The 25,453-nt window shown below is 44.6% G+C and overlaps 1 protein-coding gene across 2 annotated transcripts in view; it reads left to right on the top strand.

The window, feature by feature from the left end:
* Positions 1–25,453, top strand: part of KCNAB1 (potassium voltage-gated channel subfamily A regulatory beta subunit 1) — a 225,662-nt gene that overhangs the window by 18,356 nt on the left and 181,853 nt on the right. The window contains exon 1 of one of the 2 annotated variants that reach the window (XM_082224491.1): positions 18,672–20,121. The exons of the other annotated variant lie outside the window; for it this stretch is intronic. Coding sequence (XP_082080617.1) covers positions 19,901–20,121 — 221 coding nt within the window. The 5' untranslated portion in view covers positions 18,672–19,900. Of the gene's footprint in view, positions 1–18,671; positions 20,122–25,453 lie in introns of those variants that run through there. 2 annotated transcript variants of the gene reach the window in all.

Below are 25,453 nucleotides of genomic sequence, written 5' to 3'. Positions count from 1 at the left end.
TATTCCTGGATTAGATGATCCTCAGGGTCTCTTCCAACTCTACAATTCTATGATGGGACCACTAGGCAGAGAGTACATTTTCCCCTTCACCCACCCCAGTGGGTGCTGGCTGTTACAATCCCATGTTATTTTGATTGACAGTACTAGAATCCACGAGAATACCCATCTGCTTTTCATAGCTGCCTGGGGTGTCTTCATCTATGAAATTTAACTGGCAGCCTTAGCAGAGAGTGCTGTGTTTGAAGTGACAGAAAGATAGAGACCCTTAAAATTCCAATAGGCACATGATAGATCACCATCCCATGCTGCAGGGGGAACTATAAATGCTGATATGCCACTTAAGAAAAAGTAAGAGGCAGTGGCTTTTGAGCTCAGCGTTAAAATATAGTTCAAACTCTGGAACATTTGGAGAGCTTCTTGGCTTACTTTAATTGGATCAGCTAAACTTATAAATCTTCCAGGATGAAATATATATCAATCTGTGTGTCAGCACCTGCTTTCAACTGAGACACCCTGAGGACTGAAAGCACATTGATCAGTGATTGCAGAGAATTTAAAACCTAGCAATGCACGGCTACCCAGAAGTAAGCCCTACTGAGTTCCTTGGGGCTTACTTCCAAAGATGTGGATCTAGGATAGAATCCTACATTTCACATATCAAAAGGGCTTCTTAAATACATGTTTCTAAACTTGCACAGTTTCAGTTTCCTAAATATACGGAGCAATCACTTAAAGGAGAGGGTAATCTGCTTCTCGTTGCAATTAATATTTAAGCTACCTCTTAGGAACAGTCGCATATAATTTGAGAAATATGACTTATGGCCTGAGCCCATGATCAGATCTGTGCTTAGGAACAGGACATAACTGAGGGTGTGGCAATAATGCAGAGTCACAGATGGACCCAGGACTGGGGCATGGCACAGATGCATAGTGTTTTGTTATTTTTTTAAAGCACCATTTTGGTAAGTTTGGTAAAATGCATCTCATGCTCCAGCAGAATGTGAGAAAGTGTTTCTGTAATTCTAATCAGGCTTTGTGGCAGGCTGTGCGTGATAAGGCAGCCTCCAGTTCTATTAATCCTCTCCTGTCCAACTCCATAAGAACCCTACAGTACCAGTCATGGTGGCCAATCAGGTGCCTATTGAAAGCCAACAAGCAAAATCAGTGCAATATCACCCTCCCACTTGTGATTCTGTTGCAGGGACACGGGTGGCGCTGTGGGTTAAACCACAGAGTCTAGGGCTTGACGGTCAGAAAGTCGGTGGTTCGAATTCCCGTGATGGGGTGAACTCCCGTTTCTCAGTCCCTGCTCCTGCCAACCTAGAAGTTTGAAAGTACGTCAAAGTGCAAGTAGATAAATAGGTACCCCTCCGGCGGGAAGGTAAACGGCGTTTCCGTGTGCTGCTGTGGCTCACCAGAAGCAGCTTAGTCATGCTGGCCACATGACCTGGAAGCTGTACGCTGGCTCCCTCAGCCAATAAAGCGAGATGAGCGCCACAACCCCAGAGTCGGTCACGACTGGACCTAATGATCAGGGGTCCCTTTACCTTTTTACCTCTGTTACTGGAACGTAAGAACTTATTGGATCAGACCAGTAGCCTATCTAGTCCAGCATTCTGTTCTCACAGTGGCCAGTCAGAGGCCTGTGGGAAACTGGCCAGCAGGACCTAAGCTAAGCGCAAGAGCACTTTCCTCATCTGCCATTCTCAGCAACTGGTATTCAGAGTTGTACAGTCTCCACCTGGGGTGCAGGTGGCGCTGTGGTCTAAACACTGGGCCTCTTGGGCTTGCCAATCAGAAGGTCAGCAGTTCAAATCCCTGTGACAGAGTGAGCTCCCGTTGCTCCGTCCCAGCTTCTGCCAACCTAGAAGTTCGAAAACATACCAGTACAAATTAATAAATAGGTACCACTGTGGTGGGAAGGTTGGAGAGGCTTCCGTCATAGTGTACCATTGCACCAGAAGTGATTTAGTCATGCTGCCAACATGACCTGGAAAGCTGCCTGTGGACAAACGCTGGCTCCCTTGCCCTGAAGCGAGATGAGCGCCGCACCCCATAGTCACCTTTGACTGGACTTAACCGTCCAGGCGTTATTTACCTTTACTGTCTCCACCAGTGGAGGTAGAACATAGCCATGGCTTTTTTTCAGCTGGAACTCAGTTCTGGCACCTCTCAGGTAGGTGCCATTGCCATCGTAAGAGAGCAAGGGTGGTGTTCATTGTGCACCGTTTTTTCTAGAAAAATAGCACTGAACTGTGCCATTGTGTCTAGTAGTCATTGGAGTCATGCATTTATGTGTGTTATCTTAAGCCAAACTCCTAACATGTTGTTATTTATAAAAAAAAAGAAATGCTCTAAGTAAAATAATAACATGAAGCAAATTCTCTCAGAAATAAAACATAATTAGGGAACAGCACACTCTAGGACAGAAAGCTTAATTTCTCCGCACTAGTTATTATATATGCCTGAAGTTTGAGGTCTGTCATGTAAGATCTAGGCAGGGGCCCTGGCTGAACAGCAGCATATCTGAACAGCCTGCCAAAATAGTCATCTGACTAGGCAATGGCTAGTTTCACATGATCACTTTAGCACTTGCTACCAACAATTTCTGGGCATGGCAAGGATTCATGCGCTGAAACACGTCTCACAACTAGTTTCAAGAGGCAGATGGCAGAAGCCACTGGGTGCAGAAAAGCAAATGTAATGCCAATGCATATCAGACCCCTGAGGCTTCCTTCAGAGGAACTGCACCACCCCCCACCACCTCCAATATGTAGCTATAACATTCTAGCTCAATTTGTTTTCTTCCAAGTTAAGGGAAAGTAGATTGGGGAAATACAAAAAATGTATTCTGCTCAGGTTTGCTGTTCACAGAGAAGCTGCTGTCTCCAAGCTGGGCTAACTTCAACCAGAGAAAGTAAGCTCATCCAAGGACATTTTCACTTCTCTTCTTACTGTGGTGAGAGCCTTCTAGCAACCAAGCAGGAGGCTGGGGGCAGCTTGAGTCAGGGTCAAGCTGGACGTGCAGTGAATTGTACAAGTGTGTTGGATGCTGATGGGTAGAATAATACAGCCACCCTTTGTGTGAATGAGGTGGAGGTGTTCGTCTGCCCAGCTCTCCTGGTTCAGCCAACCTGCCAGCGGCTGAATGGGCAAGTGGACAGAAGGCAAGAGCCGGCAGAAAGTCCCTAAACAGGGTGTTCTGCATCATAGAACTGAATGCATAAAATCAAACTATACTTTCACACCTCTTGCTTATTTCAGTCAAGGCAACATATCCCTTCAGAGTGGTATCTGTGAGAGTGGAGGTCTGGCCTTCCCAGGGTTTGAATTGATGTACGAGGGCAAGGAAAGGCTACCAGTCATCCGAAAAAGTGTTCTGTTCTCTCTCAGCTTATAGTGGGCCGACAGTAAGTTTATCTGCAAGTTCCAATTGCCATATTCAGCCTGTCACCTACCCAAGGCAAATCCTTCTTCGTTTTCCCCAAATGGGCCATTTCCATTCAAGATGCAATTAAAAATGTATTTTATTATTGGAGCCTGAATAAATGAGTGTCTTATTTTGCCTTTGGAAAATAGAGTGAAGCCAGATCTGGTTCCTTGATGCTTTCCTGTCGCACCACTTTCCTAGTGACTTGTTGATATCTATTCTTCATTAAGGACATTCACATGTGCTCACAAGTAACACAGGGATGTATGAAAAACCATTTTGGATTGCAGATGAGCACCATACACTTCAAATTAATTTGATCTGTCAAGCTTCCTAATGGCATTTTCTTAAAGAATAATAGCAGTTATTGTAATGAACCTATATAAAAATTAATTAAGTTTGATATAGGAAATATCAGTCAATGTCCTTTGCTGTTGCTTAGCCAATACTCTGGTTTCAAGGATACCAGCTCAGTCAAGAGTAGCAGATGCCTAAAACTAATTAAAAACATAATTTGAAAAGAAAAACTTGATCACTGCAGAAAGTACAACATAAACCAGATCATAATGATTTGGTGTAATATACATCACACATTAAACTACCCTCTGAAAACCTTTCCTTATTAATGATGAAAGATACCAGTTACATTGTCTAAATGGTTACAGCCTCATTTATCACCACTCCTGCCCAAAATGATTGTTTATAAGCTAGGCATGAATTGTGAAAGCACAGTAAGAGAAGCCAGCCCCATCTTTTGCAGAATTCCCTCACTGGTATTTTTATTTTTATTTTTATTTTTGACACCACAGTCTCTAAATGGGGAGAGGTTTAAGGAGTTCCAGTAAAAATTCCTTCAGATTGGCTTCCTTGGAATGAAGATCACTGGAGACCAATAGTGTTTTTTATGATATAAAATTTTATTTATAATCATATACTGGCTGAGTATGAAATGGAAGGTTCACAGCACGAACATGCCAGCAGATCCTAGAATCATAGAATCATAGAGTTGGAAGAGACCACAAGGGCCATCGAGTCCAACCCCCTGCCAAGCAGGAAACATCATCAGAGCACTCCTGACATATGGTTGTCAAGCCTCTGCTTAAAGACCTCCAAAGTAGGAGACTCCACCACACTCCTTGGCAGCAAATTCCACTGTCGAACAGCTCTTACTGTCAGGAAGTTCTTCCTAATGTTTAGGTGGAATCTTCTTTCTTGTAGTTTGGATCCATTGCTCCGTGTCCGCTTCTCTGGAGCAGCAGAAAACAACCTTTCTCCCTCCTCTATATGACATCCTTTTATATATTTGAACATGGCTATCATATCACCCCTTAACTTCCTCTTCTCCAGGCTAAACATGCCCAGCTCCCTTAGCCGTTCCTCATAGCCGATTGAATACTGACGCACACATTTATTTATCCTTGCTAACTTCCTCTTCACAGAAGTTGGATTTAGAGATGTCACTGGAGCCAGCAACGCAAAAAGAAAGACTTCTTGCCCAGATTTCCCTGAGGCTAAATTTGAACACAAGATTGTGCTTTTGGAGGGGACCCCACAATGTCACATGCAATGCCTGTAAAAATCATACCATGTGTGATGGGATATGTCTTGCCTGTGCAGCATTTTTTATTTTATTTTAAAGAAATGTATAGTCCTTTTGATTCTCTGAGCGCCAAGGTTTCAAGTCTTCCAGGGCTTACCTTGATGCTTGGTTTCCTTCGAAGCCAGGTTATGTGGGGTTTTTGGCATTTGCATTAATTTACAAATATACTTAGGGACGCGGGTGGCGCTGTGGGTTAAACCACAGAGCCTAGGGCTTGCTGATCAGGATGTCGGCGGTTCGAATCCCCTTGATGGGGTGAGCTCCCCTTGCTCGATCCCTGCTTCTGCCAACCTAGCAGTTCGAAAGCACATCAAAGTGTGAGTATATAAATAGGTACCACTCCGGCGGTAATGTAAACGGCGTTTCCGTGCGCTGCTCTGGTTTGCCAGAAGCAGCTTAGTTATGCTGGCCACATGACCCGGAAGCTGTACACCGGCTCCCTTGGCCAATAAAGCGAGATGAGTACCGCAACCCCAGAGTCGGCCACGACCTTACAAATATACTGGTTGAGATTAGGTGGCAATTCACAGATTAATAACCCAAAGTTTACTGCTCCCATGGGGGTGGATCTCACACTCTAAATATGCTTCCAGAGCTCCTTTTAAGCTCTCTGATCTGCAACGCCTCTGTTTGACTCTGAACTGCTCATTTCCCCCATCAAATTAGCACATTTCTGTAGCTGTGAGGGGGAGGGGGAAGCTAAGCCCCCTTGCATAAATTCTCCTGCCATTTCCTTAGCCATACAAAGGAAAGACCGTTCTAGGGCCATTGGTGCTGACCTTTCTATAAAAGGGGGTCTGCCAGGCTAAATTTGACCAACCAGTTTTTGCCTCTTTTGCAGGAAGGGGGGAGGGACACCCTTGAGAGACCATTCAGACCATAACACCATATCATTCCAATATATATGATCAATATCACAATATTCCATGCCTTTGTACACTCCCAGTTGACCTTTCATCCTATTTTGCTTGCGGTCTTCATTGAGCATTGATTCTGATTTGTCTATAGGGTGGTTATATCACAATAAGGATTCATCCTGAATTCCTTATGGGGTATTTATATGTCATCCCTTTAATTGCTTGTTCACTCCATTTTTTCAGTGCATTTTCCTCATCACTTTCCTAACTGCAAAAAGTGCACGTACAATTTTTTTTTGCACCAGGACGGCACAGAACTTTAACTGTGCAAACCTAAAGTTCTGGAATGCAGCGCCGTAGCGTGAGTTGTCAGCACCCGGGGCAACGCAAGTAATTTGCGCCCCCTAACCCGGGGCAAGGCAAGTAATTTGCGCCCCCCGCTGCCGCCCAAACGACGCCGCTTGCCCGGAGGAGGAGGGGGGCAGAGAGGTGAGGAAAATGCAACGGCCCAGCAGCTGCAGCAGCACCGGCGGAGGCGGGGCTGTGAGGAGGGGCTGCCTGGCGCGTCCTCCGCGGCGAGCGCTGAGAGCCGCTGCCTGCCGGGCGCCTTCAGCCCGGGCGCGCGCACAGCTCGTCGGTTCCGCGAGACATGCGGCTCCGCTACAGCCTGCGCCCGAGGCTCTTCGGCGACTCCGGAGGCAGCGAGCGCCCCCCCCCAAAATGTTGCGCCCGGTGCGGCCGGCACCCCTGGCACCCCCCACGCTACGCCACTGCTGGAATGTGCTTGAATCCACCCTACAAAACAGTGACAGTCGGGAGGCACCCTTTTCCACCATAAAAGTTAGGTTATGCAAATTTACACACTCGCTTTATTGAATCTTACTTGTGCTGCCTGGGCTGTGCAAGGGGGTGTCTCACAGGAGTTTTGGAAACTCTGTTTTTATTTACAACCTGCAATAAGCAGCTGTTAGCAGGGAGTACACTGCTTCAACCTTGTCTTGGCGCTATGCTTCTGCCCTTTAAGAGATGTCTGGGAGGAGTGCACTTGCTGGCCTTTTAAAAGTGTGCCACTTCAGAGAGCCTGATTTAACATTTTTAGAACCGTGGATTGGTACAGTAGGGCCTAATATAGTACAGAGAATGGCACACTGCCACTTCAGCTAAGGCTGTGCACCAGATTCTGCTGAAACCAGGACCAGGTTGACTGGGCTTTGGAAGAGTTGGATAGAGATAGCTCCTGGATTGTGCTGCCCAGAGAGATCCAGGGTCATAGGTGTCATCTCTTGGGAGCCATGGTTGCTGAGGGACCCACAAAATTTTTACTGTGGGTGCCTGGCCGGGCAACCCAACACGTTGCAGCTGTGGTGGGCCGCTCCATTGGCCCCTCCCACAGTGGCAGCGACGTGTGATGTCACACACACACGTGACATCACACACATGTGCCGGGCACCCACAGTGTTGGGTGGAAACTGGCATGCCTGTCCAGGGTTGTCAATGCAAAATGCAGTCATCTCAATTAAAGCCAGAAGAGAATTCCCACAACAGTCAGAAAAAATTGTTCAGATGTGCTGTTTCATATCATTTGCAGCTAACATAGCACTGCTGATAATATGAGAGATAATATGGGAGAGATCATCAGGAGGTTTGGGCTGGGTGTTCATCAGTATGCGGATGATACCCAGCTCTACCTCTCTTTTAAATCAGAACCAGTGAAGGCGGTGAAGGTCCTGTGTGAGTGTCTGGAGGCGGTTGGAGGGTGGATGGCGGCTAACAGATTGAGGTTGAATCCTGACAAGACAGAAGTACTGTTTTGGGGGGACAGGAGGCGGGCAGGTGTGGAGGATTCCCTGGTCCTGAATGGGGTAACTGTGCCCCTGAAGGACCAGGTGCGCAGCCTGGGAGTCATTTTGGACTCACAGCTGTCCATGGAGGCACAGGTCAAATCTGTGTCCAGGGCAGCTGTTTACCAGCTCCATCTGGTACGTAGGCTGAGACCCTATCTGCCTGCGGACTGTCTCGCCAGAGTGGTGCATGCTCTGGTTATCTCCCGCTTGGACTACTGCAATGCACTCTACGTGGGGCTACCTTTGAAGGTGACTCGGAAACTACAACTAATCCAGAATGCGGCAGCTAGACTGGTGACTGGGAGCGGCCGCCGAGACCATATAACACCGGTCTTGAAAGACCTGCATTGGCTCCCAGTACGTTTCCGAGCACAATTCAAAGTGTTGGTGCTGACCTTTAAAGCCCTAAACGGCCTCGGTCCAGTATACCTGAAGGAGCGTCTCCACCCCCATCATTCTGCCCGGACGCTGAGGTCCAGCGCCGAGGGCCTTCTGGCGGTTCCCTCATTGCGAGAAGCAAAGCTACAGGGAACCAGGCAGAGGGCCTTCTCGGTAGTGGCGCCCGCCCTGTGGAACACCCTTCCAGCAGATGTCAAGGCAATAAACAACTACCTGACATTCAGGAGACATCTTAAGGCAGCCCTGTTCAGGGAAGTTTTTAACGTGTGATATTTTATTGTATTTTTGGTTTTTATGGAAGCCGCCCAGAGTGGCTGGGGAGGCCCAGCCAGATGGGCGGGGTATAAATAATAAATTATTATTATTATTATTATTATTATTATTATTATTATTATTATGAGGTTATACTTCAAAATAAGTGCTTCATTAAAAAAATTTCAGTTGCACGCAGAATGTCAAGTTCAGAATAACCAAATTTGCAGGGCTGACTGCTGTGCGAAGCAGCATGCTATATTCCGATTGAAATCCAAATGGTGTTTGTGGACTTCTTATTGACTGACAATTAACCACATTTTACAGGTTACCTATTTACAGTGAGGGTTTTTTAGGGGTACTATCAATTTCCTACTCATATTGAAATACTACCCCTCAATGAGGCCAAACTTAGATTCACAAAATGTTTAGGGGCATGCGTACTCCTGCGTCCCCCATGGAGAAAGCACTGCCTTTGTATCATGTGAGTCAAACATCTGGGCGATTTTAATTAAGTGCTCTTTGTTGACTCAGAGTAAAAAATATATATATAATCAAATAAATATAATCAAGGGCAGCTTATAAGATTACAAAATATAGTGAAGGATGGTCTTAAAGCTAAAGGTCAAATCTATCTTAATGAAATGTAAGGGATTAACACCTCTTGTAATTTGTCATTCCAGAATAAAATTAAAAAGACAAAATTTCCTTGCCTTACACAATGTCAGACCATTGTTCCGTCTAGTTCACTGTTGTCTACACAAGAGCTTTCCAAACTTTTCATGTTTGTGATGCACTTTTTAGACATGTATCAGTTTGTGACACAGTAATTCAGTTTTGCTAGCTAACTGGAAGTTAAACTATTCCCTTTCCAGTCCCAGGGGGAGCATGGGGAGTGTTCACGTGACACTCCTACACACTGCAGCCAACACACTAATGTGTCACAATGCACAGTTTGGAAAGCTCTGGTCTACACTGACTGGCAGAGGCTCTCCAGGATTTTAAGCAGTGTTCCTTTCCCAGTCCTATATGGAGATGCCAGTGACTGGAGCTGGGATCTTTGCTAACATCCTACGGCTGTTCCCTCCAAAGGCCAAGTTGTGTTTGGTGCACAGATAATGTGCTTTGTACATGTAAGTCTGAATAACCAATCAAAGGAGCAGGAAGTGAGCTGACAGCAGCCCGTTTGCCCTCCATAAAGGATTGCAGCACGTTTATTCTGAAAGCCTAGTCATTTGAATGCAAGGAGACGGAACTAAATGAGCCGTCCTAGGCAACGCTCCAGGAAATAGTGTGAGGAAACACTGTTTCTTCCAGCTTGCAATCAGAGAGGGATGTAATCTCTTCAAGCCATTTACTGTTCTCTTGTGCAACTCAGCGGCAGCATTAGTCACAGTGGGATTCTGGCCTTTCCTCTGAGGCCATTTGGGTATGCATTTCCCTCTGCCCAGTGGAACTGGCAGATTACAAACACACAACCCACGGAGAAGGGTAAACTTCAGCAGCACCAAGGTTGGCACCTGAACATCTCTTGCAGATTTGCTCAGGCCTTTCCTATTTCTGTCCTCATCCCATCAATATCATTACCTTGGTGCCTTCTGCTAGAGCAGCTGTTATCACACTAAGGGGTACATTGTTCTATGGCAGATAGCAGCCCTCTTACCTAAACGTTGATAGGACCTGCATAGTTAAGAAGAGTTTTATTATTGTCATCAGCACTGTTAATGCTATTACATACCCTCCAATGTTTCTCCGAAGAAAATAGGGACATCCCATTCTGCTGAACTTCAGAGTAGAGTAGATAGCACAACGATTCCCTCAGCTCAGCTGAAGAAACCCTTCTGGGTTGACAAGCTGATATCTATGGTGACAGTGTCAATCCAAGGAATCACATAATATCTTGTATGAGATCTAACAATGGACTGTAGAGCAGAGTTGGCTAAATCATAAAGTGTTCTTTCACCATTCAGCGTGACTCTGAATCGCAGCTGTGCCATCTATCTACCAAGCAAGCTGTGTGTTGCCAACTCTTCAGAGTAGGTTGCTCGTAGCAGCGCCACAACATTCCTCTAACATTTTCAACAGCTGTGATTTGATGGGTTTCTTTAAGAAGCCATCTGCGTAGGTAATGACAGAAGGGCATCTGCAACCATTCAAAGCTGGAAAGTTTCTTCATACCGTATCCTCTGTCCCATGCCAGCCTGATTAGCCTCTGCAACTAGAGTAGCCAAAGTCATTCTGTATGGCCGCTTGCTGAGGATGCTACTAAAGGAGGTAGGCTTGCTTCTCCTTCAGTCCCTGAATATCAGTCTCATTAGTGGTCAATATTAAGACCTGGGTGAGAGGAACAGCAACAGCAATACTGACCCCTATGTGCGTAACTCAAGAGGTCTGGAGGGAATTGAAACTACAGCCAAATCAAACAGAATCACAATGAGAGGTTGACCTAGTGAGCATTGATGATGCTAGTCAAATCCCACTTCCAATACAAGCTGCCTGGCACCTCTGTTGTCAAATTCAGGGCAGCCACTTAAGTAAAAAAAACTGTTAGGATATTTCCGTTCCACCTTAAAAGGGAGCAGGCTTTGTGAGTCACAGAGTCTGCGTATTTCCTGTTCACAGGAAGTTTATATTTTGTCTATGCTTTTGTTTTCTCTCTCTGTGCCTGAGACACCGAAGCAGGCAGTCATGTTTTCTTTGTTCTGACCAACGCTGAATAAAATTGTAAATAATGCTCTCCTGCGTGCATCTTTCGCTGTGCATTATCTGCTGATAGAGCGTGCACCAGCTCTGGAATGTGGCAAGCTATTTCTGGAGCTCGTGTTGCTAATTGAATGATACTGCGTGTCTACAGAGGTCGATACACGTCTGGAATCGACGTGGCTTTTGTCTCCCTGGCAGTATCCCAACAAAAACAAGTAGGGCTTACACCATATGGTTACAGGGCAGAGTGCCCTCCCCCTGCTTTGCATCATGGTCCTCCCTCCCATAATGTTGTTACAAAGGTGGCACGCCAGCCCTCAATCTCTGCAGAGCGGTGCTCACCCAGGGTCATGTTTCCGTTGAGACTGTAGTGACTTTAAGATATATGGTTTATTCACAAATATACAACCTGAGTGTAGATTGAAGGAGTTGCAGATCTTGCACCATGGTCATCTCAAGAAAGTCCCTCTCTGCTGCTTGAGTCTAGAGCAGCCAGCCATGTTCCTCAGCCTCTAGGTTTCTGCCTTTTCAGCCAGCAGCCAAGATGGTCCTCTCCTTTGTTGTTGTTCTTCTTCTTCCCAACACTTCTTCCTTGCATGACACAGCCCATTCCCTTCAGCCCCAGCTCTTCCAAGCCTGGTGCAAAAAGCTCAAAATCTTCCTGTGACATCACACCCAGTTACCCTGGCAACCTTTTCCTGATCCCCTCTCTCTGTCCACTTTGCTGAGCAGCATGAAAGGACAGTTCCATTGCATTGTCAAGGGCCCTTAATGGCCTAGTACAGCCAACTCCCCATTTATGCCTGGGTTACGTTCCAAAGCATCATGCATTTAAGTGAAATTGTGTATACAGTGGTACCTCGGGTTAAGAATTTAATTCATTCTGGAGGTCCGTTCTTAACCTGAAACTGTTCTTAACCTGATGTACCACTTTAGCTAACCTCCCGCTGCTGCCGCACGATTTTTGTTCTCATCCTGAAGCAAAGTTCTTAACCCAAGGTACTATTTCTGGGTTAGCGGAGCCTGAAGCGTATGTAACCTGAAGCGTCTGTAACCTGAGGTACCACTGTATTGGGAACACCATTGAAAAAGCCTCTAAACCTCTGGAAACCCTTATATAACCCTTTAAAAAACCCCAAAAAATCCACCCAACTCCACCACAATTGCTCCCTCTAAACCCTTGTTCAAACTTCAACTCTACACAGGTCTCAAAGGTCTGTGCAAAGACTCCTGGGATTGCATTTGCAAAGCCTTGTGGGATTTCTAGATGCTATTTCCACACTATTTTTGCCCCTTTTTGTGTCACTTTTGTGTTTGCGGCGATGCAAACCAGAAAGTCCTCGGCACCTTGTATTTCCCCCTTATACCCCAAATATCTAAATACTGCTGTTTATTAATTTCTGCTATTCACTAATAGACTCTGGTACCTCAAATCTATAACAATACAGTGTTTTTTTTTTCAGTTTAGAAAATTGTGTGTGACTCTAGCCTTCCTTAGCTCTATGGCTGAGGCATACCTACAGGAAAGATGGACTCTGGGGTTCTAATCAGGAAAGTGGTTTAAGGAATTATCCATCCTCTGCATCCTCGGCTCTAAAGGGAAAATGATGTTTCCATCTGGCACCATGGACCACTTGTGCTGCGACTGTTCCAATTAGCCTTGCATCTGGATTTTCCACTGCCTCCTCTCTTCTTTTCAACTCTGCGCCTTACTGTCTTCAGTGCGATAAGCAAAGCATCATGCATAACAAAAGATACATAATTGTAGCAGTTGCAGGACGGAGAAATGGAATGAAGAACACAGGGGGATATATATAGTTACGGAACTTACGGATGCAGATTTCTGCATTTGCTATTTAATGCATAAGTGGCTTTTTATATAATGAATGACATTTAAATGCCTTTGTGCCCAATGTCAGGGGGGGGGCCTCAGAGGCAGCTTTGGGGGTCCTTAGGCAAAAAAAGGTAAAAGAAGAATTTTTAAAAGTCTTAAGATGAACCTGGACACGTGAATCTCCAGCTGGGGACAAGCTCTTTGTGTCTTCAGCAACTTGCTTTGACATCTTGCTTTGTTTTTAACACATAGTGCTTGTTATCTCGGACCTTTGGCACTGCGGTTTTGCACCCTGATAATAATAATATCTATTATTAATATTATTTTATTTATACCCCATCCATCTGGCTGGGTTTCCCCAGCCACTCTTGGCAGCTTACAGGTGCACTGCTCATTGCAGAAGTTACTCAAAAGTAGACCTATGACATAGTCCTTCAAGGACTGCACTGTAGGAAACATTGATGCCAAATTTCAGATACTTGCTGTTTCAGCACTTGATAGGGTGTTGTTTGGGGTGGAGTTATTGACTGTTGGTTTTTTGTATCTCTTTTTTTAGATCTTCCTGTTATTTATGCGGAAATTGTTCAGTTTGGTTGCATATTTTTTACGTTTTATTTATTGTTCATAACTACTTTTGTTATGTTGTAGTTATGCACTTTTTTTCTGGATGCAAGCCACCTTTGAGTGTGGGTTGAACTGTGGAATGACAGCATACAGATATAATTATTTATGTTTATATGCTCTTTACATTTTTCTTTCTGGTACAGAAAATATCCCATGGTCTCTTGATTTTTACTGTTGAGGACTGTGTGTGTGTTTTGTTCCAACTAGCATGTGTTTAGGGAAGATTTTTCCAACAACAAATGGCTCATTGGTGGAAATTTAAAGGCTCAGAAGTTTTTTAAATTGAGAACAAAAGAAAGAAAAGCTTGAGACAAGAAATATCCCACGAAATACATTGATTTTTGCCCCTGCAATGCTTATGTGTCCAAGGCATTGTTAAGAACTTATTGGGAGAAACATTCTCCATAGTATTTTTCAAACAAAAAATGATCCACAGAAGCAGACTTCTCCCGACTCCACACCCTAGGTTTAGTTGAGGGACATTTTACTACTACTTCAAATATATATTGGGATATAGCTTGGGGTCGTAAAACAATCCAAAAAGGCAAAAATTTAGATGGCCAGATTCAGTTCTTTGATTTTATCATTTTTCCCCCAATTGAGTTCTCCACAATTCTGCAGAAATGTGTTGTTGTCGTTAAAAATCATGAAAATTCATCAGAATTTTTGTTCAGATTTTTCCTAATAAACATATTTTTACATGTGGTTTTGACTAACTTACCTCACTAGATTGTTGTGAGGATAAAATGGGGAGCGGGGAAACCTTGTATGCCACCTCGAGCTCCTTGGAGGAAAAGGCAGGTTATAAATGCAATATGTAAGTAAAATAAATAAATAATACGCACATTTTTGCAAGTCACACTCCATAATGTAATGCATTTTTGTATGGTTTTTTTTACTAATAGATGCATTTCCACCCACCCACCCACATACCAAGATATGTGTTTACTACTTATTATTTGGTTTGGAGAACTACCCCACAAAATTTGGAGACGAGTGAATGTTGAAGGACAGCTGGGTTTTTGGGGGGTTTTTTGCTTTGCATTTTGATTCAAGGAGTGTGACTTAGGTAGTTCATCATTCAAATGGAAACAAAACTGAATTTGTCCTCCATTCCTGGGGAAGGACAAGGAGCCGTGAGTGTTGGCAGCCAAGGATTCCTATTTATCTTAAGATGTTCTTAGTCTGGTGAACTTGGCTAAAAGTTTTTGTTTTTTTTTACATGTGAGAAGTTTGTGAGCCTGTTTGAGGAAGAGGGATTAAACCTGTTTATCTGTAGCAATGGATTTTGCGTTGCTTTAAAGGCATGCACATATGTTGGTGAAAACTTTACACTTATGCAATGGCTGTGGCGCCTGCTATCTCTCAGTTGCAGGGTGTGTTATATAGATGCTGTCCATCTTTCATACTCGATAAACTCATTTTGTGTTTAAGTGGAGTGCACTGTTACTGCTTCACTCTTGGAGCATGTCTGGTCTCAAACCAGCGGTAGGCAAACTAAGGCCCGTGGGCCAGATCCGGCCCAATCGCCTTCTAAATCCGGCCCGTGGACGGTCCGGGAATCAGCGTGTTTTTACATGAGTAGAATGTGTGCTTTTATTTAAAATGCATCTCTGGGTTATTTGTGGGGCATAGGAATTTGTTCATCCCCCCCCCAAAAAAATATAGTCTGACCCTCCACAAGGTCTGAGGGACAGTGGACCGGCCTCCTGCTGAAAAAGTTTGCTGACCCCTGTCTCAAACCAGATTCTGTTGCAATAGACTTCTGAATACAGGGCATTGCAGATGCAAGTATCCTTTGTGCTTCTAAAAATGGAATGCCTGTGTGCCGTAACTCTAGCAGTGACATTTTAAGAAGATGCCAGGATATTTAGCAGCGTAATATCTGAGCCAGTCCCTTTGGTTTGCTGATTACTCTACACAAGTGCAGCTAAAAAGCACAGAAATTGGCATTGAGTATGTTTTCTTCTTCTTAATTTTTTCAAAAAGGGAGCTTCTGGTGCTTAAGGCTATGACAGCATGTGAGCAGTGTCTGATGAAATTTTCAAGGCCAGAGTAGCATTTTCATTTTTGGGAGAAACAAGATAAATTATATGAAATGCAAATCTGATTGTAATAGACACAGGCTGCATTTTTTTTTTCTTCCCCTGGCATGTAAAGTGGCATTCAACTAATTTTACTCAGAGTAGACCCATTGAAATTAATGGTTATGGGTAAGTTCAATTCATTAATTTGGGTGAGTCATCTCTGAGTAACATTTAGTTGTATGCCACCCTGACTCCACACACCCCCCCCCCGCTTCAAAAAATGTCTCTAGATCTTGCTCACATGCTGCCATAGGCTTAAGGACTATAAACTTTCAGGGAGAAAGTTGACGTAGCATTTTTATATATTTTTCAAAACATCAGAGGACACACACCGATTTCAGTAACTCTGAAATGATGGGAGCTTCTTCTTTTTGCACTCCAGACTGTCTAGGGGCCTCTACAGATATCCCAATTATTGTGCATTCATCTTGATTTGTGTTCCTGGTGGTACCAGGGCAGAAATATATACTCCTTCTTTCAATATTCTTTGAGCCTGCAACCCTTTCAAGGTGGTGATAGGAAGAACTATACTGCTTTGCTTCCTTTCAGTGCACTCCCCATACTTTACTGTTGAAATGGTCTAACCTTTTATGCTGCAAATGTTCCGGGGTGTTTACTTTCCGTCTCGCTTTTGTTGCACTTTACTACAAGAGTGCCCCTCTAGATGGCAATCTAGTAGTATCATTCAGGAAGCATCGCAGATCAACTGTAATAAAGTAAAACGAAGTGTGAACTGCCCACTATAAATCCACATCTAATGTACTATTCATGTGTCAATGGCATGTTGCAGAATACACCTTCCCACCCTCCCAAAAATAAAAAAGCACCCATTTGGAGGTGCTTTCCTAGTTTTTTGTTCCTCCCAATGCTTGTCAGCCCTCCCTTCCATGGTCTTCTGATTTTTCAGCAGTCAACTACCCCACTTGTACTTACCTAGCTAAGCTGGTGGGTATTTTCAAGAGCTGCTCTGCAGCATTGCCAGATGACTGATGGTAGCAAAGGCCTTCGCTTGACTGGCCATTTCATGTATTTGAGTATAGTGTCACAGTCGCAAATCCTTATTCTGAACACTTCGCTGTGACAAAAAATGTCCTGTCAGCTTTGAGATATTTTAGATGCAGCCTATTTTAAATGCAGAGCGGCTTAGAAAGTCTTAGTTATGCTCACTCACACACACACTTAAAAAACCCCACCCCAAACCCCTTTTTCATTTGCATTTTAGGAGAGTGACTAAAGTTCTGACACAGAACACTGGTGAAGGGCAACTTCTCCCTTATTTTGAGTACTTCAGCTTGTGATGGAACCAAGGTGGAGTCTAGAGACATATAAAAAAAGTTGTGAAAATGCTTTTTAAAAAAACGTTTTGAAAAATATATTGAATTTGCCATAGCTCACCACCGCCAGCTAGTGTCACATTTCTATACTGTAATGCAATTTACAACACACTTAAAATGTTTTATTTGCAGCTGTATAGCTGAGTCCCAAGACAAGGCTTGCTTTGCTCCAGGCCCCTGAGGGAATGCATTTTTTTGATAGACAAATTCAAGCAAATTGGAGTCTAGGTTCCTAGAGGGCAACAGAGTTGTTGACACTGTTCTTTGGAATAAAGAGCACAACTGTCCCATCCCTGCAGAACATCTCAGAGATGCCAGAGTCCAGAGTTGGCTGTAAGATAAACATAAAGTGACTGACAAATTCAAGAAATAATAAAATAATAATAAAAACCTTGCCACGCCAACTTCAGCAATTGTTTCAGGAACTGTTTCTCTGTCATTGAACATCTTAAAATGTGATAGGAGAACCAAGCCTGAATGTGCATGAGAATTTCAAGCTATGTGTCCAAGCACCATACAGGTGGCAACCTTTTTACATGTGTTTGATTGGCGCATGACCATCAATGTGCATGCTGTTTTTGGCCCTGGAAGGTGGTGGAGTGAGACGAGGGTGGAACAGGATGGGAAGGACTTAGATGTATTTCAACAACATGCAAGATGACCTGGAACACAACCGGCATGCGTGTGTGTGTGTGTGTGTGTGTGGTGGACCACAATGAAAAGACAACACTAATTCAAAAAATTACTATTGTTGTTGTTGTTATTTCATTTATTTCATTTATCAATCACTTCCCATGAAGCATCCCAAAGCAATTTACAATATACAATATAATAACACACACACACACACACACACACACAACATATATACAGCAACTCTCAACTTACGGACAGGTTACATTGCTTAAAGCCAAAATTGCATAAAGTCAAAACACATTGGGTGCAATGGCGGGTGGAATTGCCAAAATTTCTACCACCAACCTGATGCCTGCCCCCTCTTTGCCCCCTTTAAAAATATTTGTCAAAGCACACAATGCACACAAGTTAAATGCACCTAAGTTATGAGTTACCTGTATAAAAAACAGCTTAAAGCAACAGCACATACTGTACCTAAAGTCAATGCAAATCCAAGACAGACACCAACTGGGATAAAGAAGGCTTTAGCAAAATGTACTTAGCAGACACAGAAAGACAATAGAGGAGGTGCTTGTCTGATGTGCAAGTGGAGGGAGTTGCCAAGAGTAGGTGCCACCACATAGAAGGCCCAGTTCCAGCATGGTGCAGAATTATTAGTTAATTAATTCAATTTATTAGTCTTTAAATTGTTTACATTTATATATATATGTAAAAAACCAATTAAAAGGGGTAATCAAAGTCAAGCAGACGGACTGGCAGCTCAGCTCTTTCCATAAAACAGGCTGCTCTTGCTCCCATTTCACAGATGGAGAGCTAAGAGGTTGAGACAGAGACTGTGGCCCAATGGCCACAACGAACCTCCAGCTCATTAAGACTGAAGCTTCTGTACACATGGCTGCTCTCTGCCTTTGACCAGCTACTGACATGTGCAGGATCAAACCTTTTTACACATAACAGCAGGCGTTTGGGGACGTGGGGTTTTATTCCCTTTGGTGGGGAGCAGATGTTGTGGCCTGCCAAAAGTGTCACCCTAAGCAATGGGGGGTGGGGGTGGGCGGGCGGGCGGGCATCTAAGCACCAGCAATCCAGCGCATGACGGATGTCTGAACGCTCTCGCCTGCACTCGCACCGCCCTGCGCCTCGGCACGCATCCCTCCCTTTGTCCCAGTCCTTGGGGATAATCTGATTTTGCAGCGAGTTGTGTGACGGGGATCAAAGGGCGTGCCACAGGGTATCTATTTTAGCCAGGGACCTGTTTTGTGAGGAGAGGAGATTAACCCCTGGCCCTCCTGGCAAGGGACGGATTGCGAAGGCAGAGGGGGCTTTAAGCATGGCAGATGAGAGGGATTAAGGAGTTAATTCGGCAGCGTGCCCTGGAATAGTAATTCCTTTCCCCTCCCAACATACTTCGAGACGCTACAGCATGCTGGAGCATCGCTGGGCGCAGTCAGCGTGATTGTGGGGGGCGGGGGGTACCTCCTCTCCGTTCAGCTGCGCTGCCAGTTATCCGGGCAGCCCGACCCATTGCAAGTGCCTGGCTTGCTGCTGCACACAAAGGGAGCCAGCCAGCCAGCCACCCTCTCCCGCTTTCTGCCAGCTTCTTAAAGGGAGCGCTGCATGTTCAGCTTCACAGCTGCAGCGCCGGGTTCATCCAGTGCAGCTTCACCTCGCTGTCAGGGGGTGGGGGAAAAGACAAGGGAATCCCGAAGAGGCTTTTTTGCAGGAGCCGACCAAGGCTCAGATAGATATCCTGGGTCTGCGGAGACCTGCCCCGTGATCCGGTGCTCCTTGGTGGCTCCTGAGCTTTGCGCCTTCAGCATTTCCATGGTCCACCGGGTGTTGCAGACGCATCTTTGCAGTACGCGCCTGCATTGATTTCGATCCAGCAAGCGGAGTCAAGCCAGCATTGAAGCAGCCCCCATGCTGCTGCTTGGGGTTTGCGGTGAAGACGATGCAGGCTCGAGGTTTCTGAAAGCCACAGAGCAAATGGAGGGGGCGATTTAAGAGCCGGATCCAAGCGAGGAGAAGGAATCCTTGCAAAGTGTGGAGGATCGATCAAGACGCGCGGCGTTGCCAGTTCGTTTGGTGTTTCTGGCTTTCTAGCAAGTTCAGCACTCGCGAGGGGGACAGCGCCTCGGGTCGCCTCCGTCCTGCAGCAGAGCCCGAAGTTGGAGAGCGCCCCTCTGAAGTCTCCTGCAGCTGCATTGTGAGGGACCGGCCCCTTCGGCGCGCCGCAGTCGCGCTCTGCCATCCGAAAGGGGTCTTCTCTCTTCTGTCAAGGAGGGCTCGGCGAGAGCGCAATGCAAGTCTCCATCGCGTGCACGGAGCACAACCTCAAGAACCGGAATGGGGAAGACCGACTTATCAGCAAACAGAACACCACCACCCCGAACTCAGTCAATGCAGCCCGGGCGAAATTCCGGACGGTGGCGATTATCGCTCGCAGTCTTGGGACCTTTACCCCTCAGCACCACATTTCCTTAAAAGAGTCCACTGCAAAGCAGACGGGCATGAAATATAGGTATGGGAAAACTCTTTATTCACACTGTTTCAGTGACCTCTCTCACTCCCCACCCCACCCCCCACGTTGCGAGAGATTGTCTGCTAACCAACCAGGAAATCTATGCATAAACCCCACCAGCAAATTTCTAGAGTCCAAGAAATGGATGCAGCAAGGAAAGTTTGACGCCTTTAGAAAGTCACTCCAGTCCTACCTAGGTTTCAGTCTTTCTCTCTCTCTTTTTTTTGCAGAGTCCCCTATATTCTGTATTCTGGGTTTTCTGGTTTATTTGAATTCTACCGAGTATTCAGGGGAGCAGCATTGCATGGGATGTTTTGCCTTTTTCCTTACTTGCATTTAGGACTTGGAATTAATAGATGACACTCCAGGCTCTGTTTGGGAAAAAGCTTGCCTCTCAAGGCACTTGCTGGTTGATGCAAAACAGCAGCGCCTGTTAAACTAAGTTAGATGGTCTTTGGTGCTCTAATTATCACTCATAGGCCTGTAAGTGACTTGCTGTCTAAGGACAGGGAAGGGTTTGCTTTTTGTGAAATGCAGGCAAAGCAACATGCTTGTCCCTATAAAATATCATCTGTTATCCCAAATCATCTCCTCTGCAAAGTAGAAAGGAGAGCGAACTGAAGACTGTCACAAATGAAACTTTGCAGACTGAAGTTTTATGTGGTTTTGTTTTGTTTTGCTTGGCCAATCAATCAATTGCAATTAATCTTGCACTTCTTTTTTTTTAATGCCTCCTTTCCAGCATACGACATTTGATGTCAGAATGGCTTGTTTTCCAAAAAATAAGGGGGAGAGATGGTGGCGTTCATAGGCTCTCTTATGAGCAGAGTTGTGACTTAGTCATTGAACAACCCACAGAGTTTTCTGATGTCATGCAGTGGATAGTGTTGGAGTTGAACCCAAGAGACATGGCTTTAAATTGCCGGATTCATTGGGTGGCTTTGGGAAAGTCACTCAGATAGTACAATCTTATGTGTTGCTTGATCAGGACTAAATCCCACTCTGTTCAGTGGAGTTTACTCCCAAGTAAGTCATGAGTAAGATTGCAGCTGGAGTCTTGCTTAGCAAATAGAGCTAGGGAACTGATCATTATTAGCAGTCACAGGACGGGGTGGCTAACCTATTGGGGGGGGGGGTTGGTTGGTCTAATTGAGGCAGTCACCAAACTTCCAGGATATGCTTGCCAGCAGTGGGTGTGGCCACCCCATACACTTGCATGCACACTTGCAAATTCATGCATACACACAGGATGCACATTCACACATGTAGGCACACAGACAGGTGCAGATGCACACACCTTAACTAATCCATGGAGATCAACTGGGGATGGTTATCATCACTCCCCTCTCCATTCATCAAATGATCCACCTGGTGACCAGGGAGAGGGCAATTCATCCACTTCAGCACTATGTATATGTTCATTGTTTTCCTTTTTGTCACTGCCCCCAAAATTGCCAAGGGCTGGGTGGGAGAGAATATTGCTTGGCAGGCAAATACAAACATAGGAAGTTTCCTTACACTGAGTTAGATTCATTGGTCCATCTAGCTCAGCGTTGGCTACAATGACTGGTAGTGGCTGTCCAGGGTTTCAGAACCCTACCTGGAGATGCTGGTGGTTTAACCAGGGGCCATCTCCATGCAAGGCGGATGCTCTACCCTTGAGCTACAGTTTCCTCAAAGTTGCCCTCAAAATGGTCATTAGCCACCCTTGCTCTGGAAGAAGGCTCTCGTTGAGTATGATCAAGCTCAAGGTGAAATCACTTTCCTTCTCAAAAACATTGCACTAGTTAACAAATACTAGTTTAGCATTACTGGGAATACTTGTGCTTTCCAGAGGTAGATGATTATTGTCATAGCAAGCAGCCCAGATCTTAGAGAATTATCTTGATGGTCGAGGGTCTGAAGACATATTGGTGCTTGGTGATGGGACATAAGGATAAAGAGCAGTGGTCCCTGTAGTTAGAGGTCCTCATAATTAGTCTAGAGTCTTTATATTCTGGGGGGACATCTACAAGTAGTTTTTGAGTAATTTGGGGGGCACTGTGATGGTTTACACTTATCCAGCTCTTCTACACAATAAGCCATTAGAAGTAGCAATAATCAAGGGTGGTAAGGGAGGCGGCAGTCTCTACTACAGAGACTGTTGGCTGAGGGGTGAAGATTTAGTGGAGGCTAAATCTGCACCCATTCATGGTCCAAGAAAAGAGGAACCCTTTGCCTTCCTCCAACACTCTCATCAGTTGGCACCCATTCCTTATTTATTTTACTTATTTTAAAAGACAGCTGCTCACATTAGAATATATCAGAGTGGTGTACAGAAAACCAAATTTAAGTATAAAATACACAGTAAATAAAGGTTAAAATAACACTGCAACACTAGAAGATGATCAGCAGACAGTGATTTTAACAATTCATTCACTAAAGCCTGAAATTAAAAGGCCTTGAGCACGCATCTAAAAGAGAAGGTTGTTGGAGCATGCCTTATCCCAACTGATAATGAATTACACCTCAAAGGGGCCACAACTCTGAAAGCCCTGCTACTAGGAGATGCAAGGCAAATCAAAGGATCTCTTGGTACCACCTGAAGGTCCTCTGTCATGGAGTGTAGTGGCCAGGCTGGATGATAAGGGGAGATACTTTCTCTCAAGTAGTCTCCCAAGTTGTTTAGGACTTTCTAAACAAGTCCCCGCACCTCACTTGGTGGCATATGGGCAGCCAATGCAGCTGCTTCCACATATATGTTGAGGATGGCTAGCTCTAGATGGCAACCTCACAGCAGCATGATGCACTAACTGTAGTTTCCAGACTAAGGTCAAGGGCAGCTCCACAGAGAATGCATTGTGGTAGCCAGTATTGAGGGGACCAATGCATGGACCATTGTGGCCAGATTATTCCTGTCTAGGAATGGCTGTAGCTGGCCTACTAGCCAAAGTTGGTAAAAGACACTCCTAGTCACTGAAGCCACATCAGCCCCTAGTGACCCTTTAGGAGTCAAAGGGAACCATTGGAGGAGCCCTCTCTCGTTTGCAGAGCTCTCTGTCTTCACCTGTCTCTCCTTGCTGAGATTTCTATTTCTTTGCCACACAAAGAGACAGCACCAAAGAACTATCTCTGTATGCTGTTTATTTCATTGATAAATCACTTGTGAGACATCCCAGTGTGATTTACAATAAAACAAAACAGATAGATAGATATATGGACATCACCTTAATCTTAACAAATAGACAGAAATAAACACTATGTTGTACAACTGGAGCCTCTTATCGAGTAAAGGGCAGAGTCTTTAGAAATCTGTATTGATTCATACCTTCTTTGGGATATACTAGGCACATTCTCTAAAGAAATTTGGCAGAGCATGACTAACCGGGAGAATGGGAAGTTTGCTGAGGTTTGCAAGGGAAAGACAAGGGCAGGAGAGTTGACTGGAAGGCAGAGACTTGTGGCAAAGAGCAAGTTCTTTGTTTTCTTCCACTCTATCTACCTATCCTCTTATCTTAAGTAGCTTTTGTGTATGTAAATCCTTTACCCATCATTCCACACCTGAACTAGTATGAATTAACATACAGGACAGAAGGAGATTCACTTCCTTCAAACTCTGTGTGCGCATTGGACATTGAAAGATATGTTGGAATGTGTGCTGGGTATTCCAACCAGCTGTCTATTATGGGCACTGCTTCCATCTCTGCATGAAGTTAGAAATGTTTTCCCATAAATAATCAGAGGGACGTAGAACTACTTGGGGAGAGAAAGGGTTTCTTTGTTGTGTTGGTGGGACTTTGATGGGGTGTTTGTCTCTTTAAGTGAAGAATGGAGCTGTGCATAACAGGGCAGGGGTAGTTGGCACTCTGATCAGGAGCACATTTTGCCTGTGTATGCGCCATACATTTAAATTGCATTTAAAACAAATCCCCACAAAGAACCCTGGGAACTGCCACTTATCTTTACAGAACTACAATTCCCAGCACTCATAACAAACTACAGTTCCCATGATTTTTAAATATGTGCTTTAAATATATTATTTGTATGCGGCCTTTGCTGCAGGTTTCTCTCAAGTTAATATTTAACCAGTTTGCTTTAGGATGATACCGATATAATGTGAGAGCTGAGCGTACTTGGGAAATATCCACAGCTTTCTTATGTAAAGTTTGGGCACTGTAAACTAGCTGCCCTTTCACTGAATTTGCACACAGCTACTTAGCAAACAGAGGATTTGATCACCTTCTGTGTTTGAATTTTCTTTGGAACGTACAGCATTGCAATAAGTATTATACAATTGGAAGCTTCTCTTATTAAATCTGCAGCCATATGGTAGCATGTGTATAGGGTTGGGTGAATAAAAAGTTACATATCTGTTAATTTCTCTGAAGGCCAGCATCTTTTGAATGCAAATTCATTGATGATAATTCTGCTCCTTGAGCTCTGATGCACTGTGACATAAACTTTGCTTTCTGAAGGTTGTATCTCATTATTCCCTCCTTCCCTTCTTCCCTCCCTCCCTCATAATCCCAACACCTGGGAATACAGCCTTTTATTCATATTTGGAGCAAATTGACATTGGCTAGGAACTAAGAAGAGAGCCTATATTTTTACAGTGGTACCGTGGGTTACAGACACTTCAGGTTACAGACTCCGCTAACCCAGAAATAGTACCTTGGGTTAAGAACTTTGCTTCAGGATGAGAACAGAAATTGCGCAGCAGCGGCGTGGTGGCAGCAGCGGGAGGCCCCATTAGCTAAAGTGGTACCTCAGGTTAAGAACAGTTTCAGGTTAATAATGGACCTCCAGAACTAATTAAGTTCTTAACCCGAGGTACCACTGTACAGTTTTTGTTTATCTCCCAAATGGAAAGAGTAACAATAATCAAAGCCAAGGATAGCCAATGTGATGTCGGCCAGATGTTGTGGGACAACAGCACCCATTATCCCCAGCTAGAATGGCCAATGGAAGGAGATTATGGGAGTTGTAGTTTGACAATAAAACTGGAGGGTACCATGTTGGCTAACCCTGATCTAAACCTCTGTTGTTCAGTGTCTTTTGGGACCAGTTTACCTTCAAGACTCCTAGCACCCATAACAGCCTACTCATATCTTATGGCAGATGTCCATCAACAAAAGTGGGCACAAGGAACAAGGCCTTTTCTGTGGTGGCCGCGTTTTAAGGAACTCAATTCTGGGAGGAGCCAGGAGTTGCTGTTGTATTTTATTGATAGTTATTAACACATTTTAGTGATCGTAAACTGCTTTGGGAAATTATTGTCCCGAAGAAAAGTTTATTAGCTCATACATACATACATACATACATACATACATACACTGAAGAGGGCAAAAACTTA

The sequence above is a fragment of the Podarcis vaucheri genome (assembly GCF_965113315.1).
Source record: "Podarcis vaucheri genome assembly, chromosome: 5".
Lineage (NCBI taxonomy): Eukaryota > Metazoa > Chordata > Lepidosauria > Squamata > Lacertidae > Podarcis > Podarcis vaucheri.
This window is presented reverse-complemented; position numbering and strand designations above follow the sequence as displayed.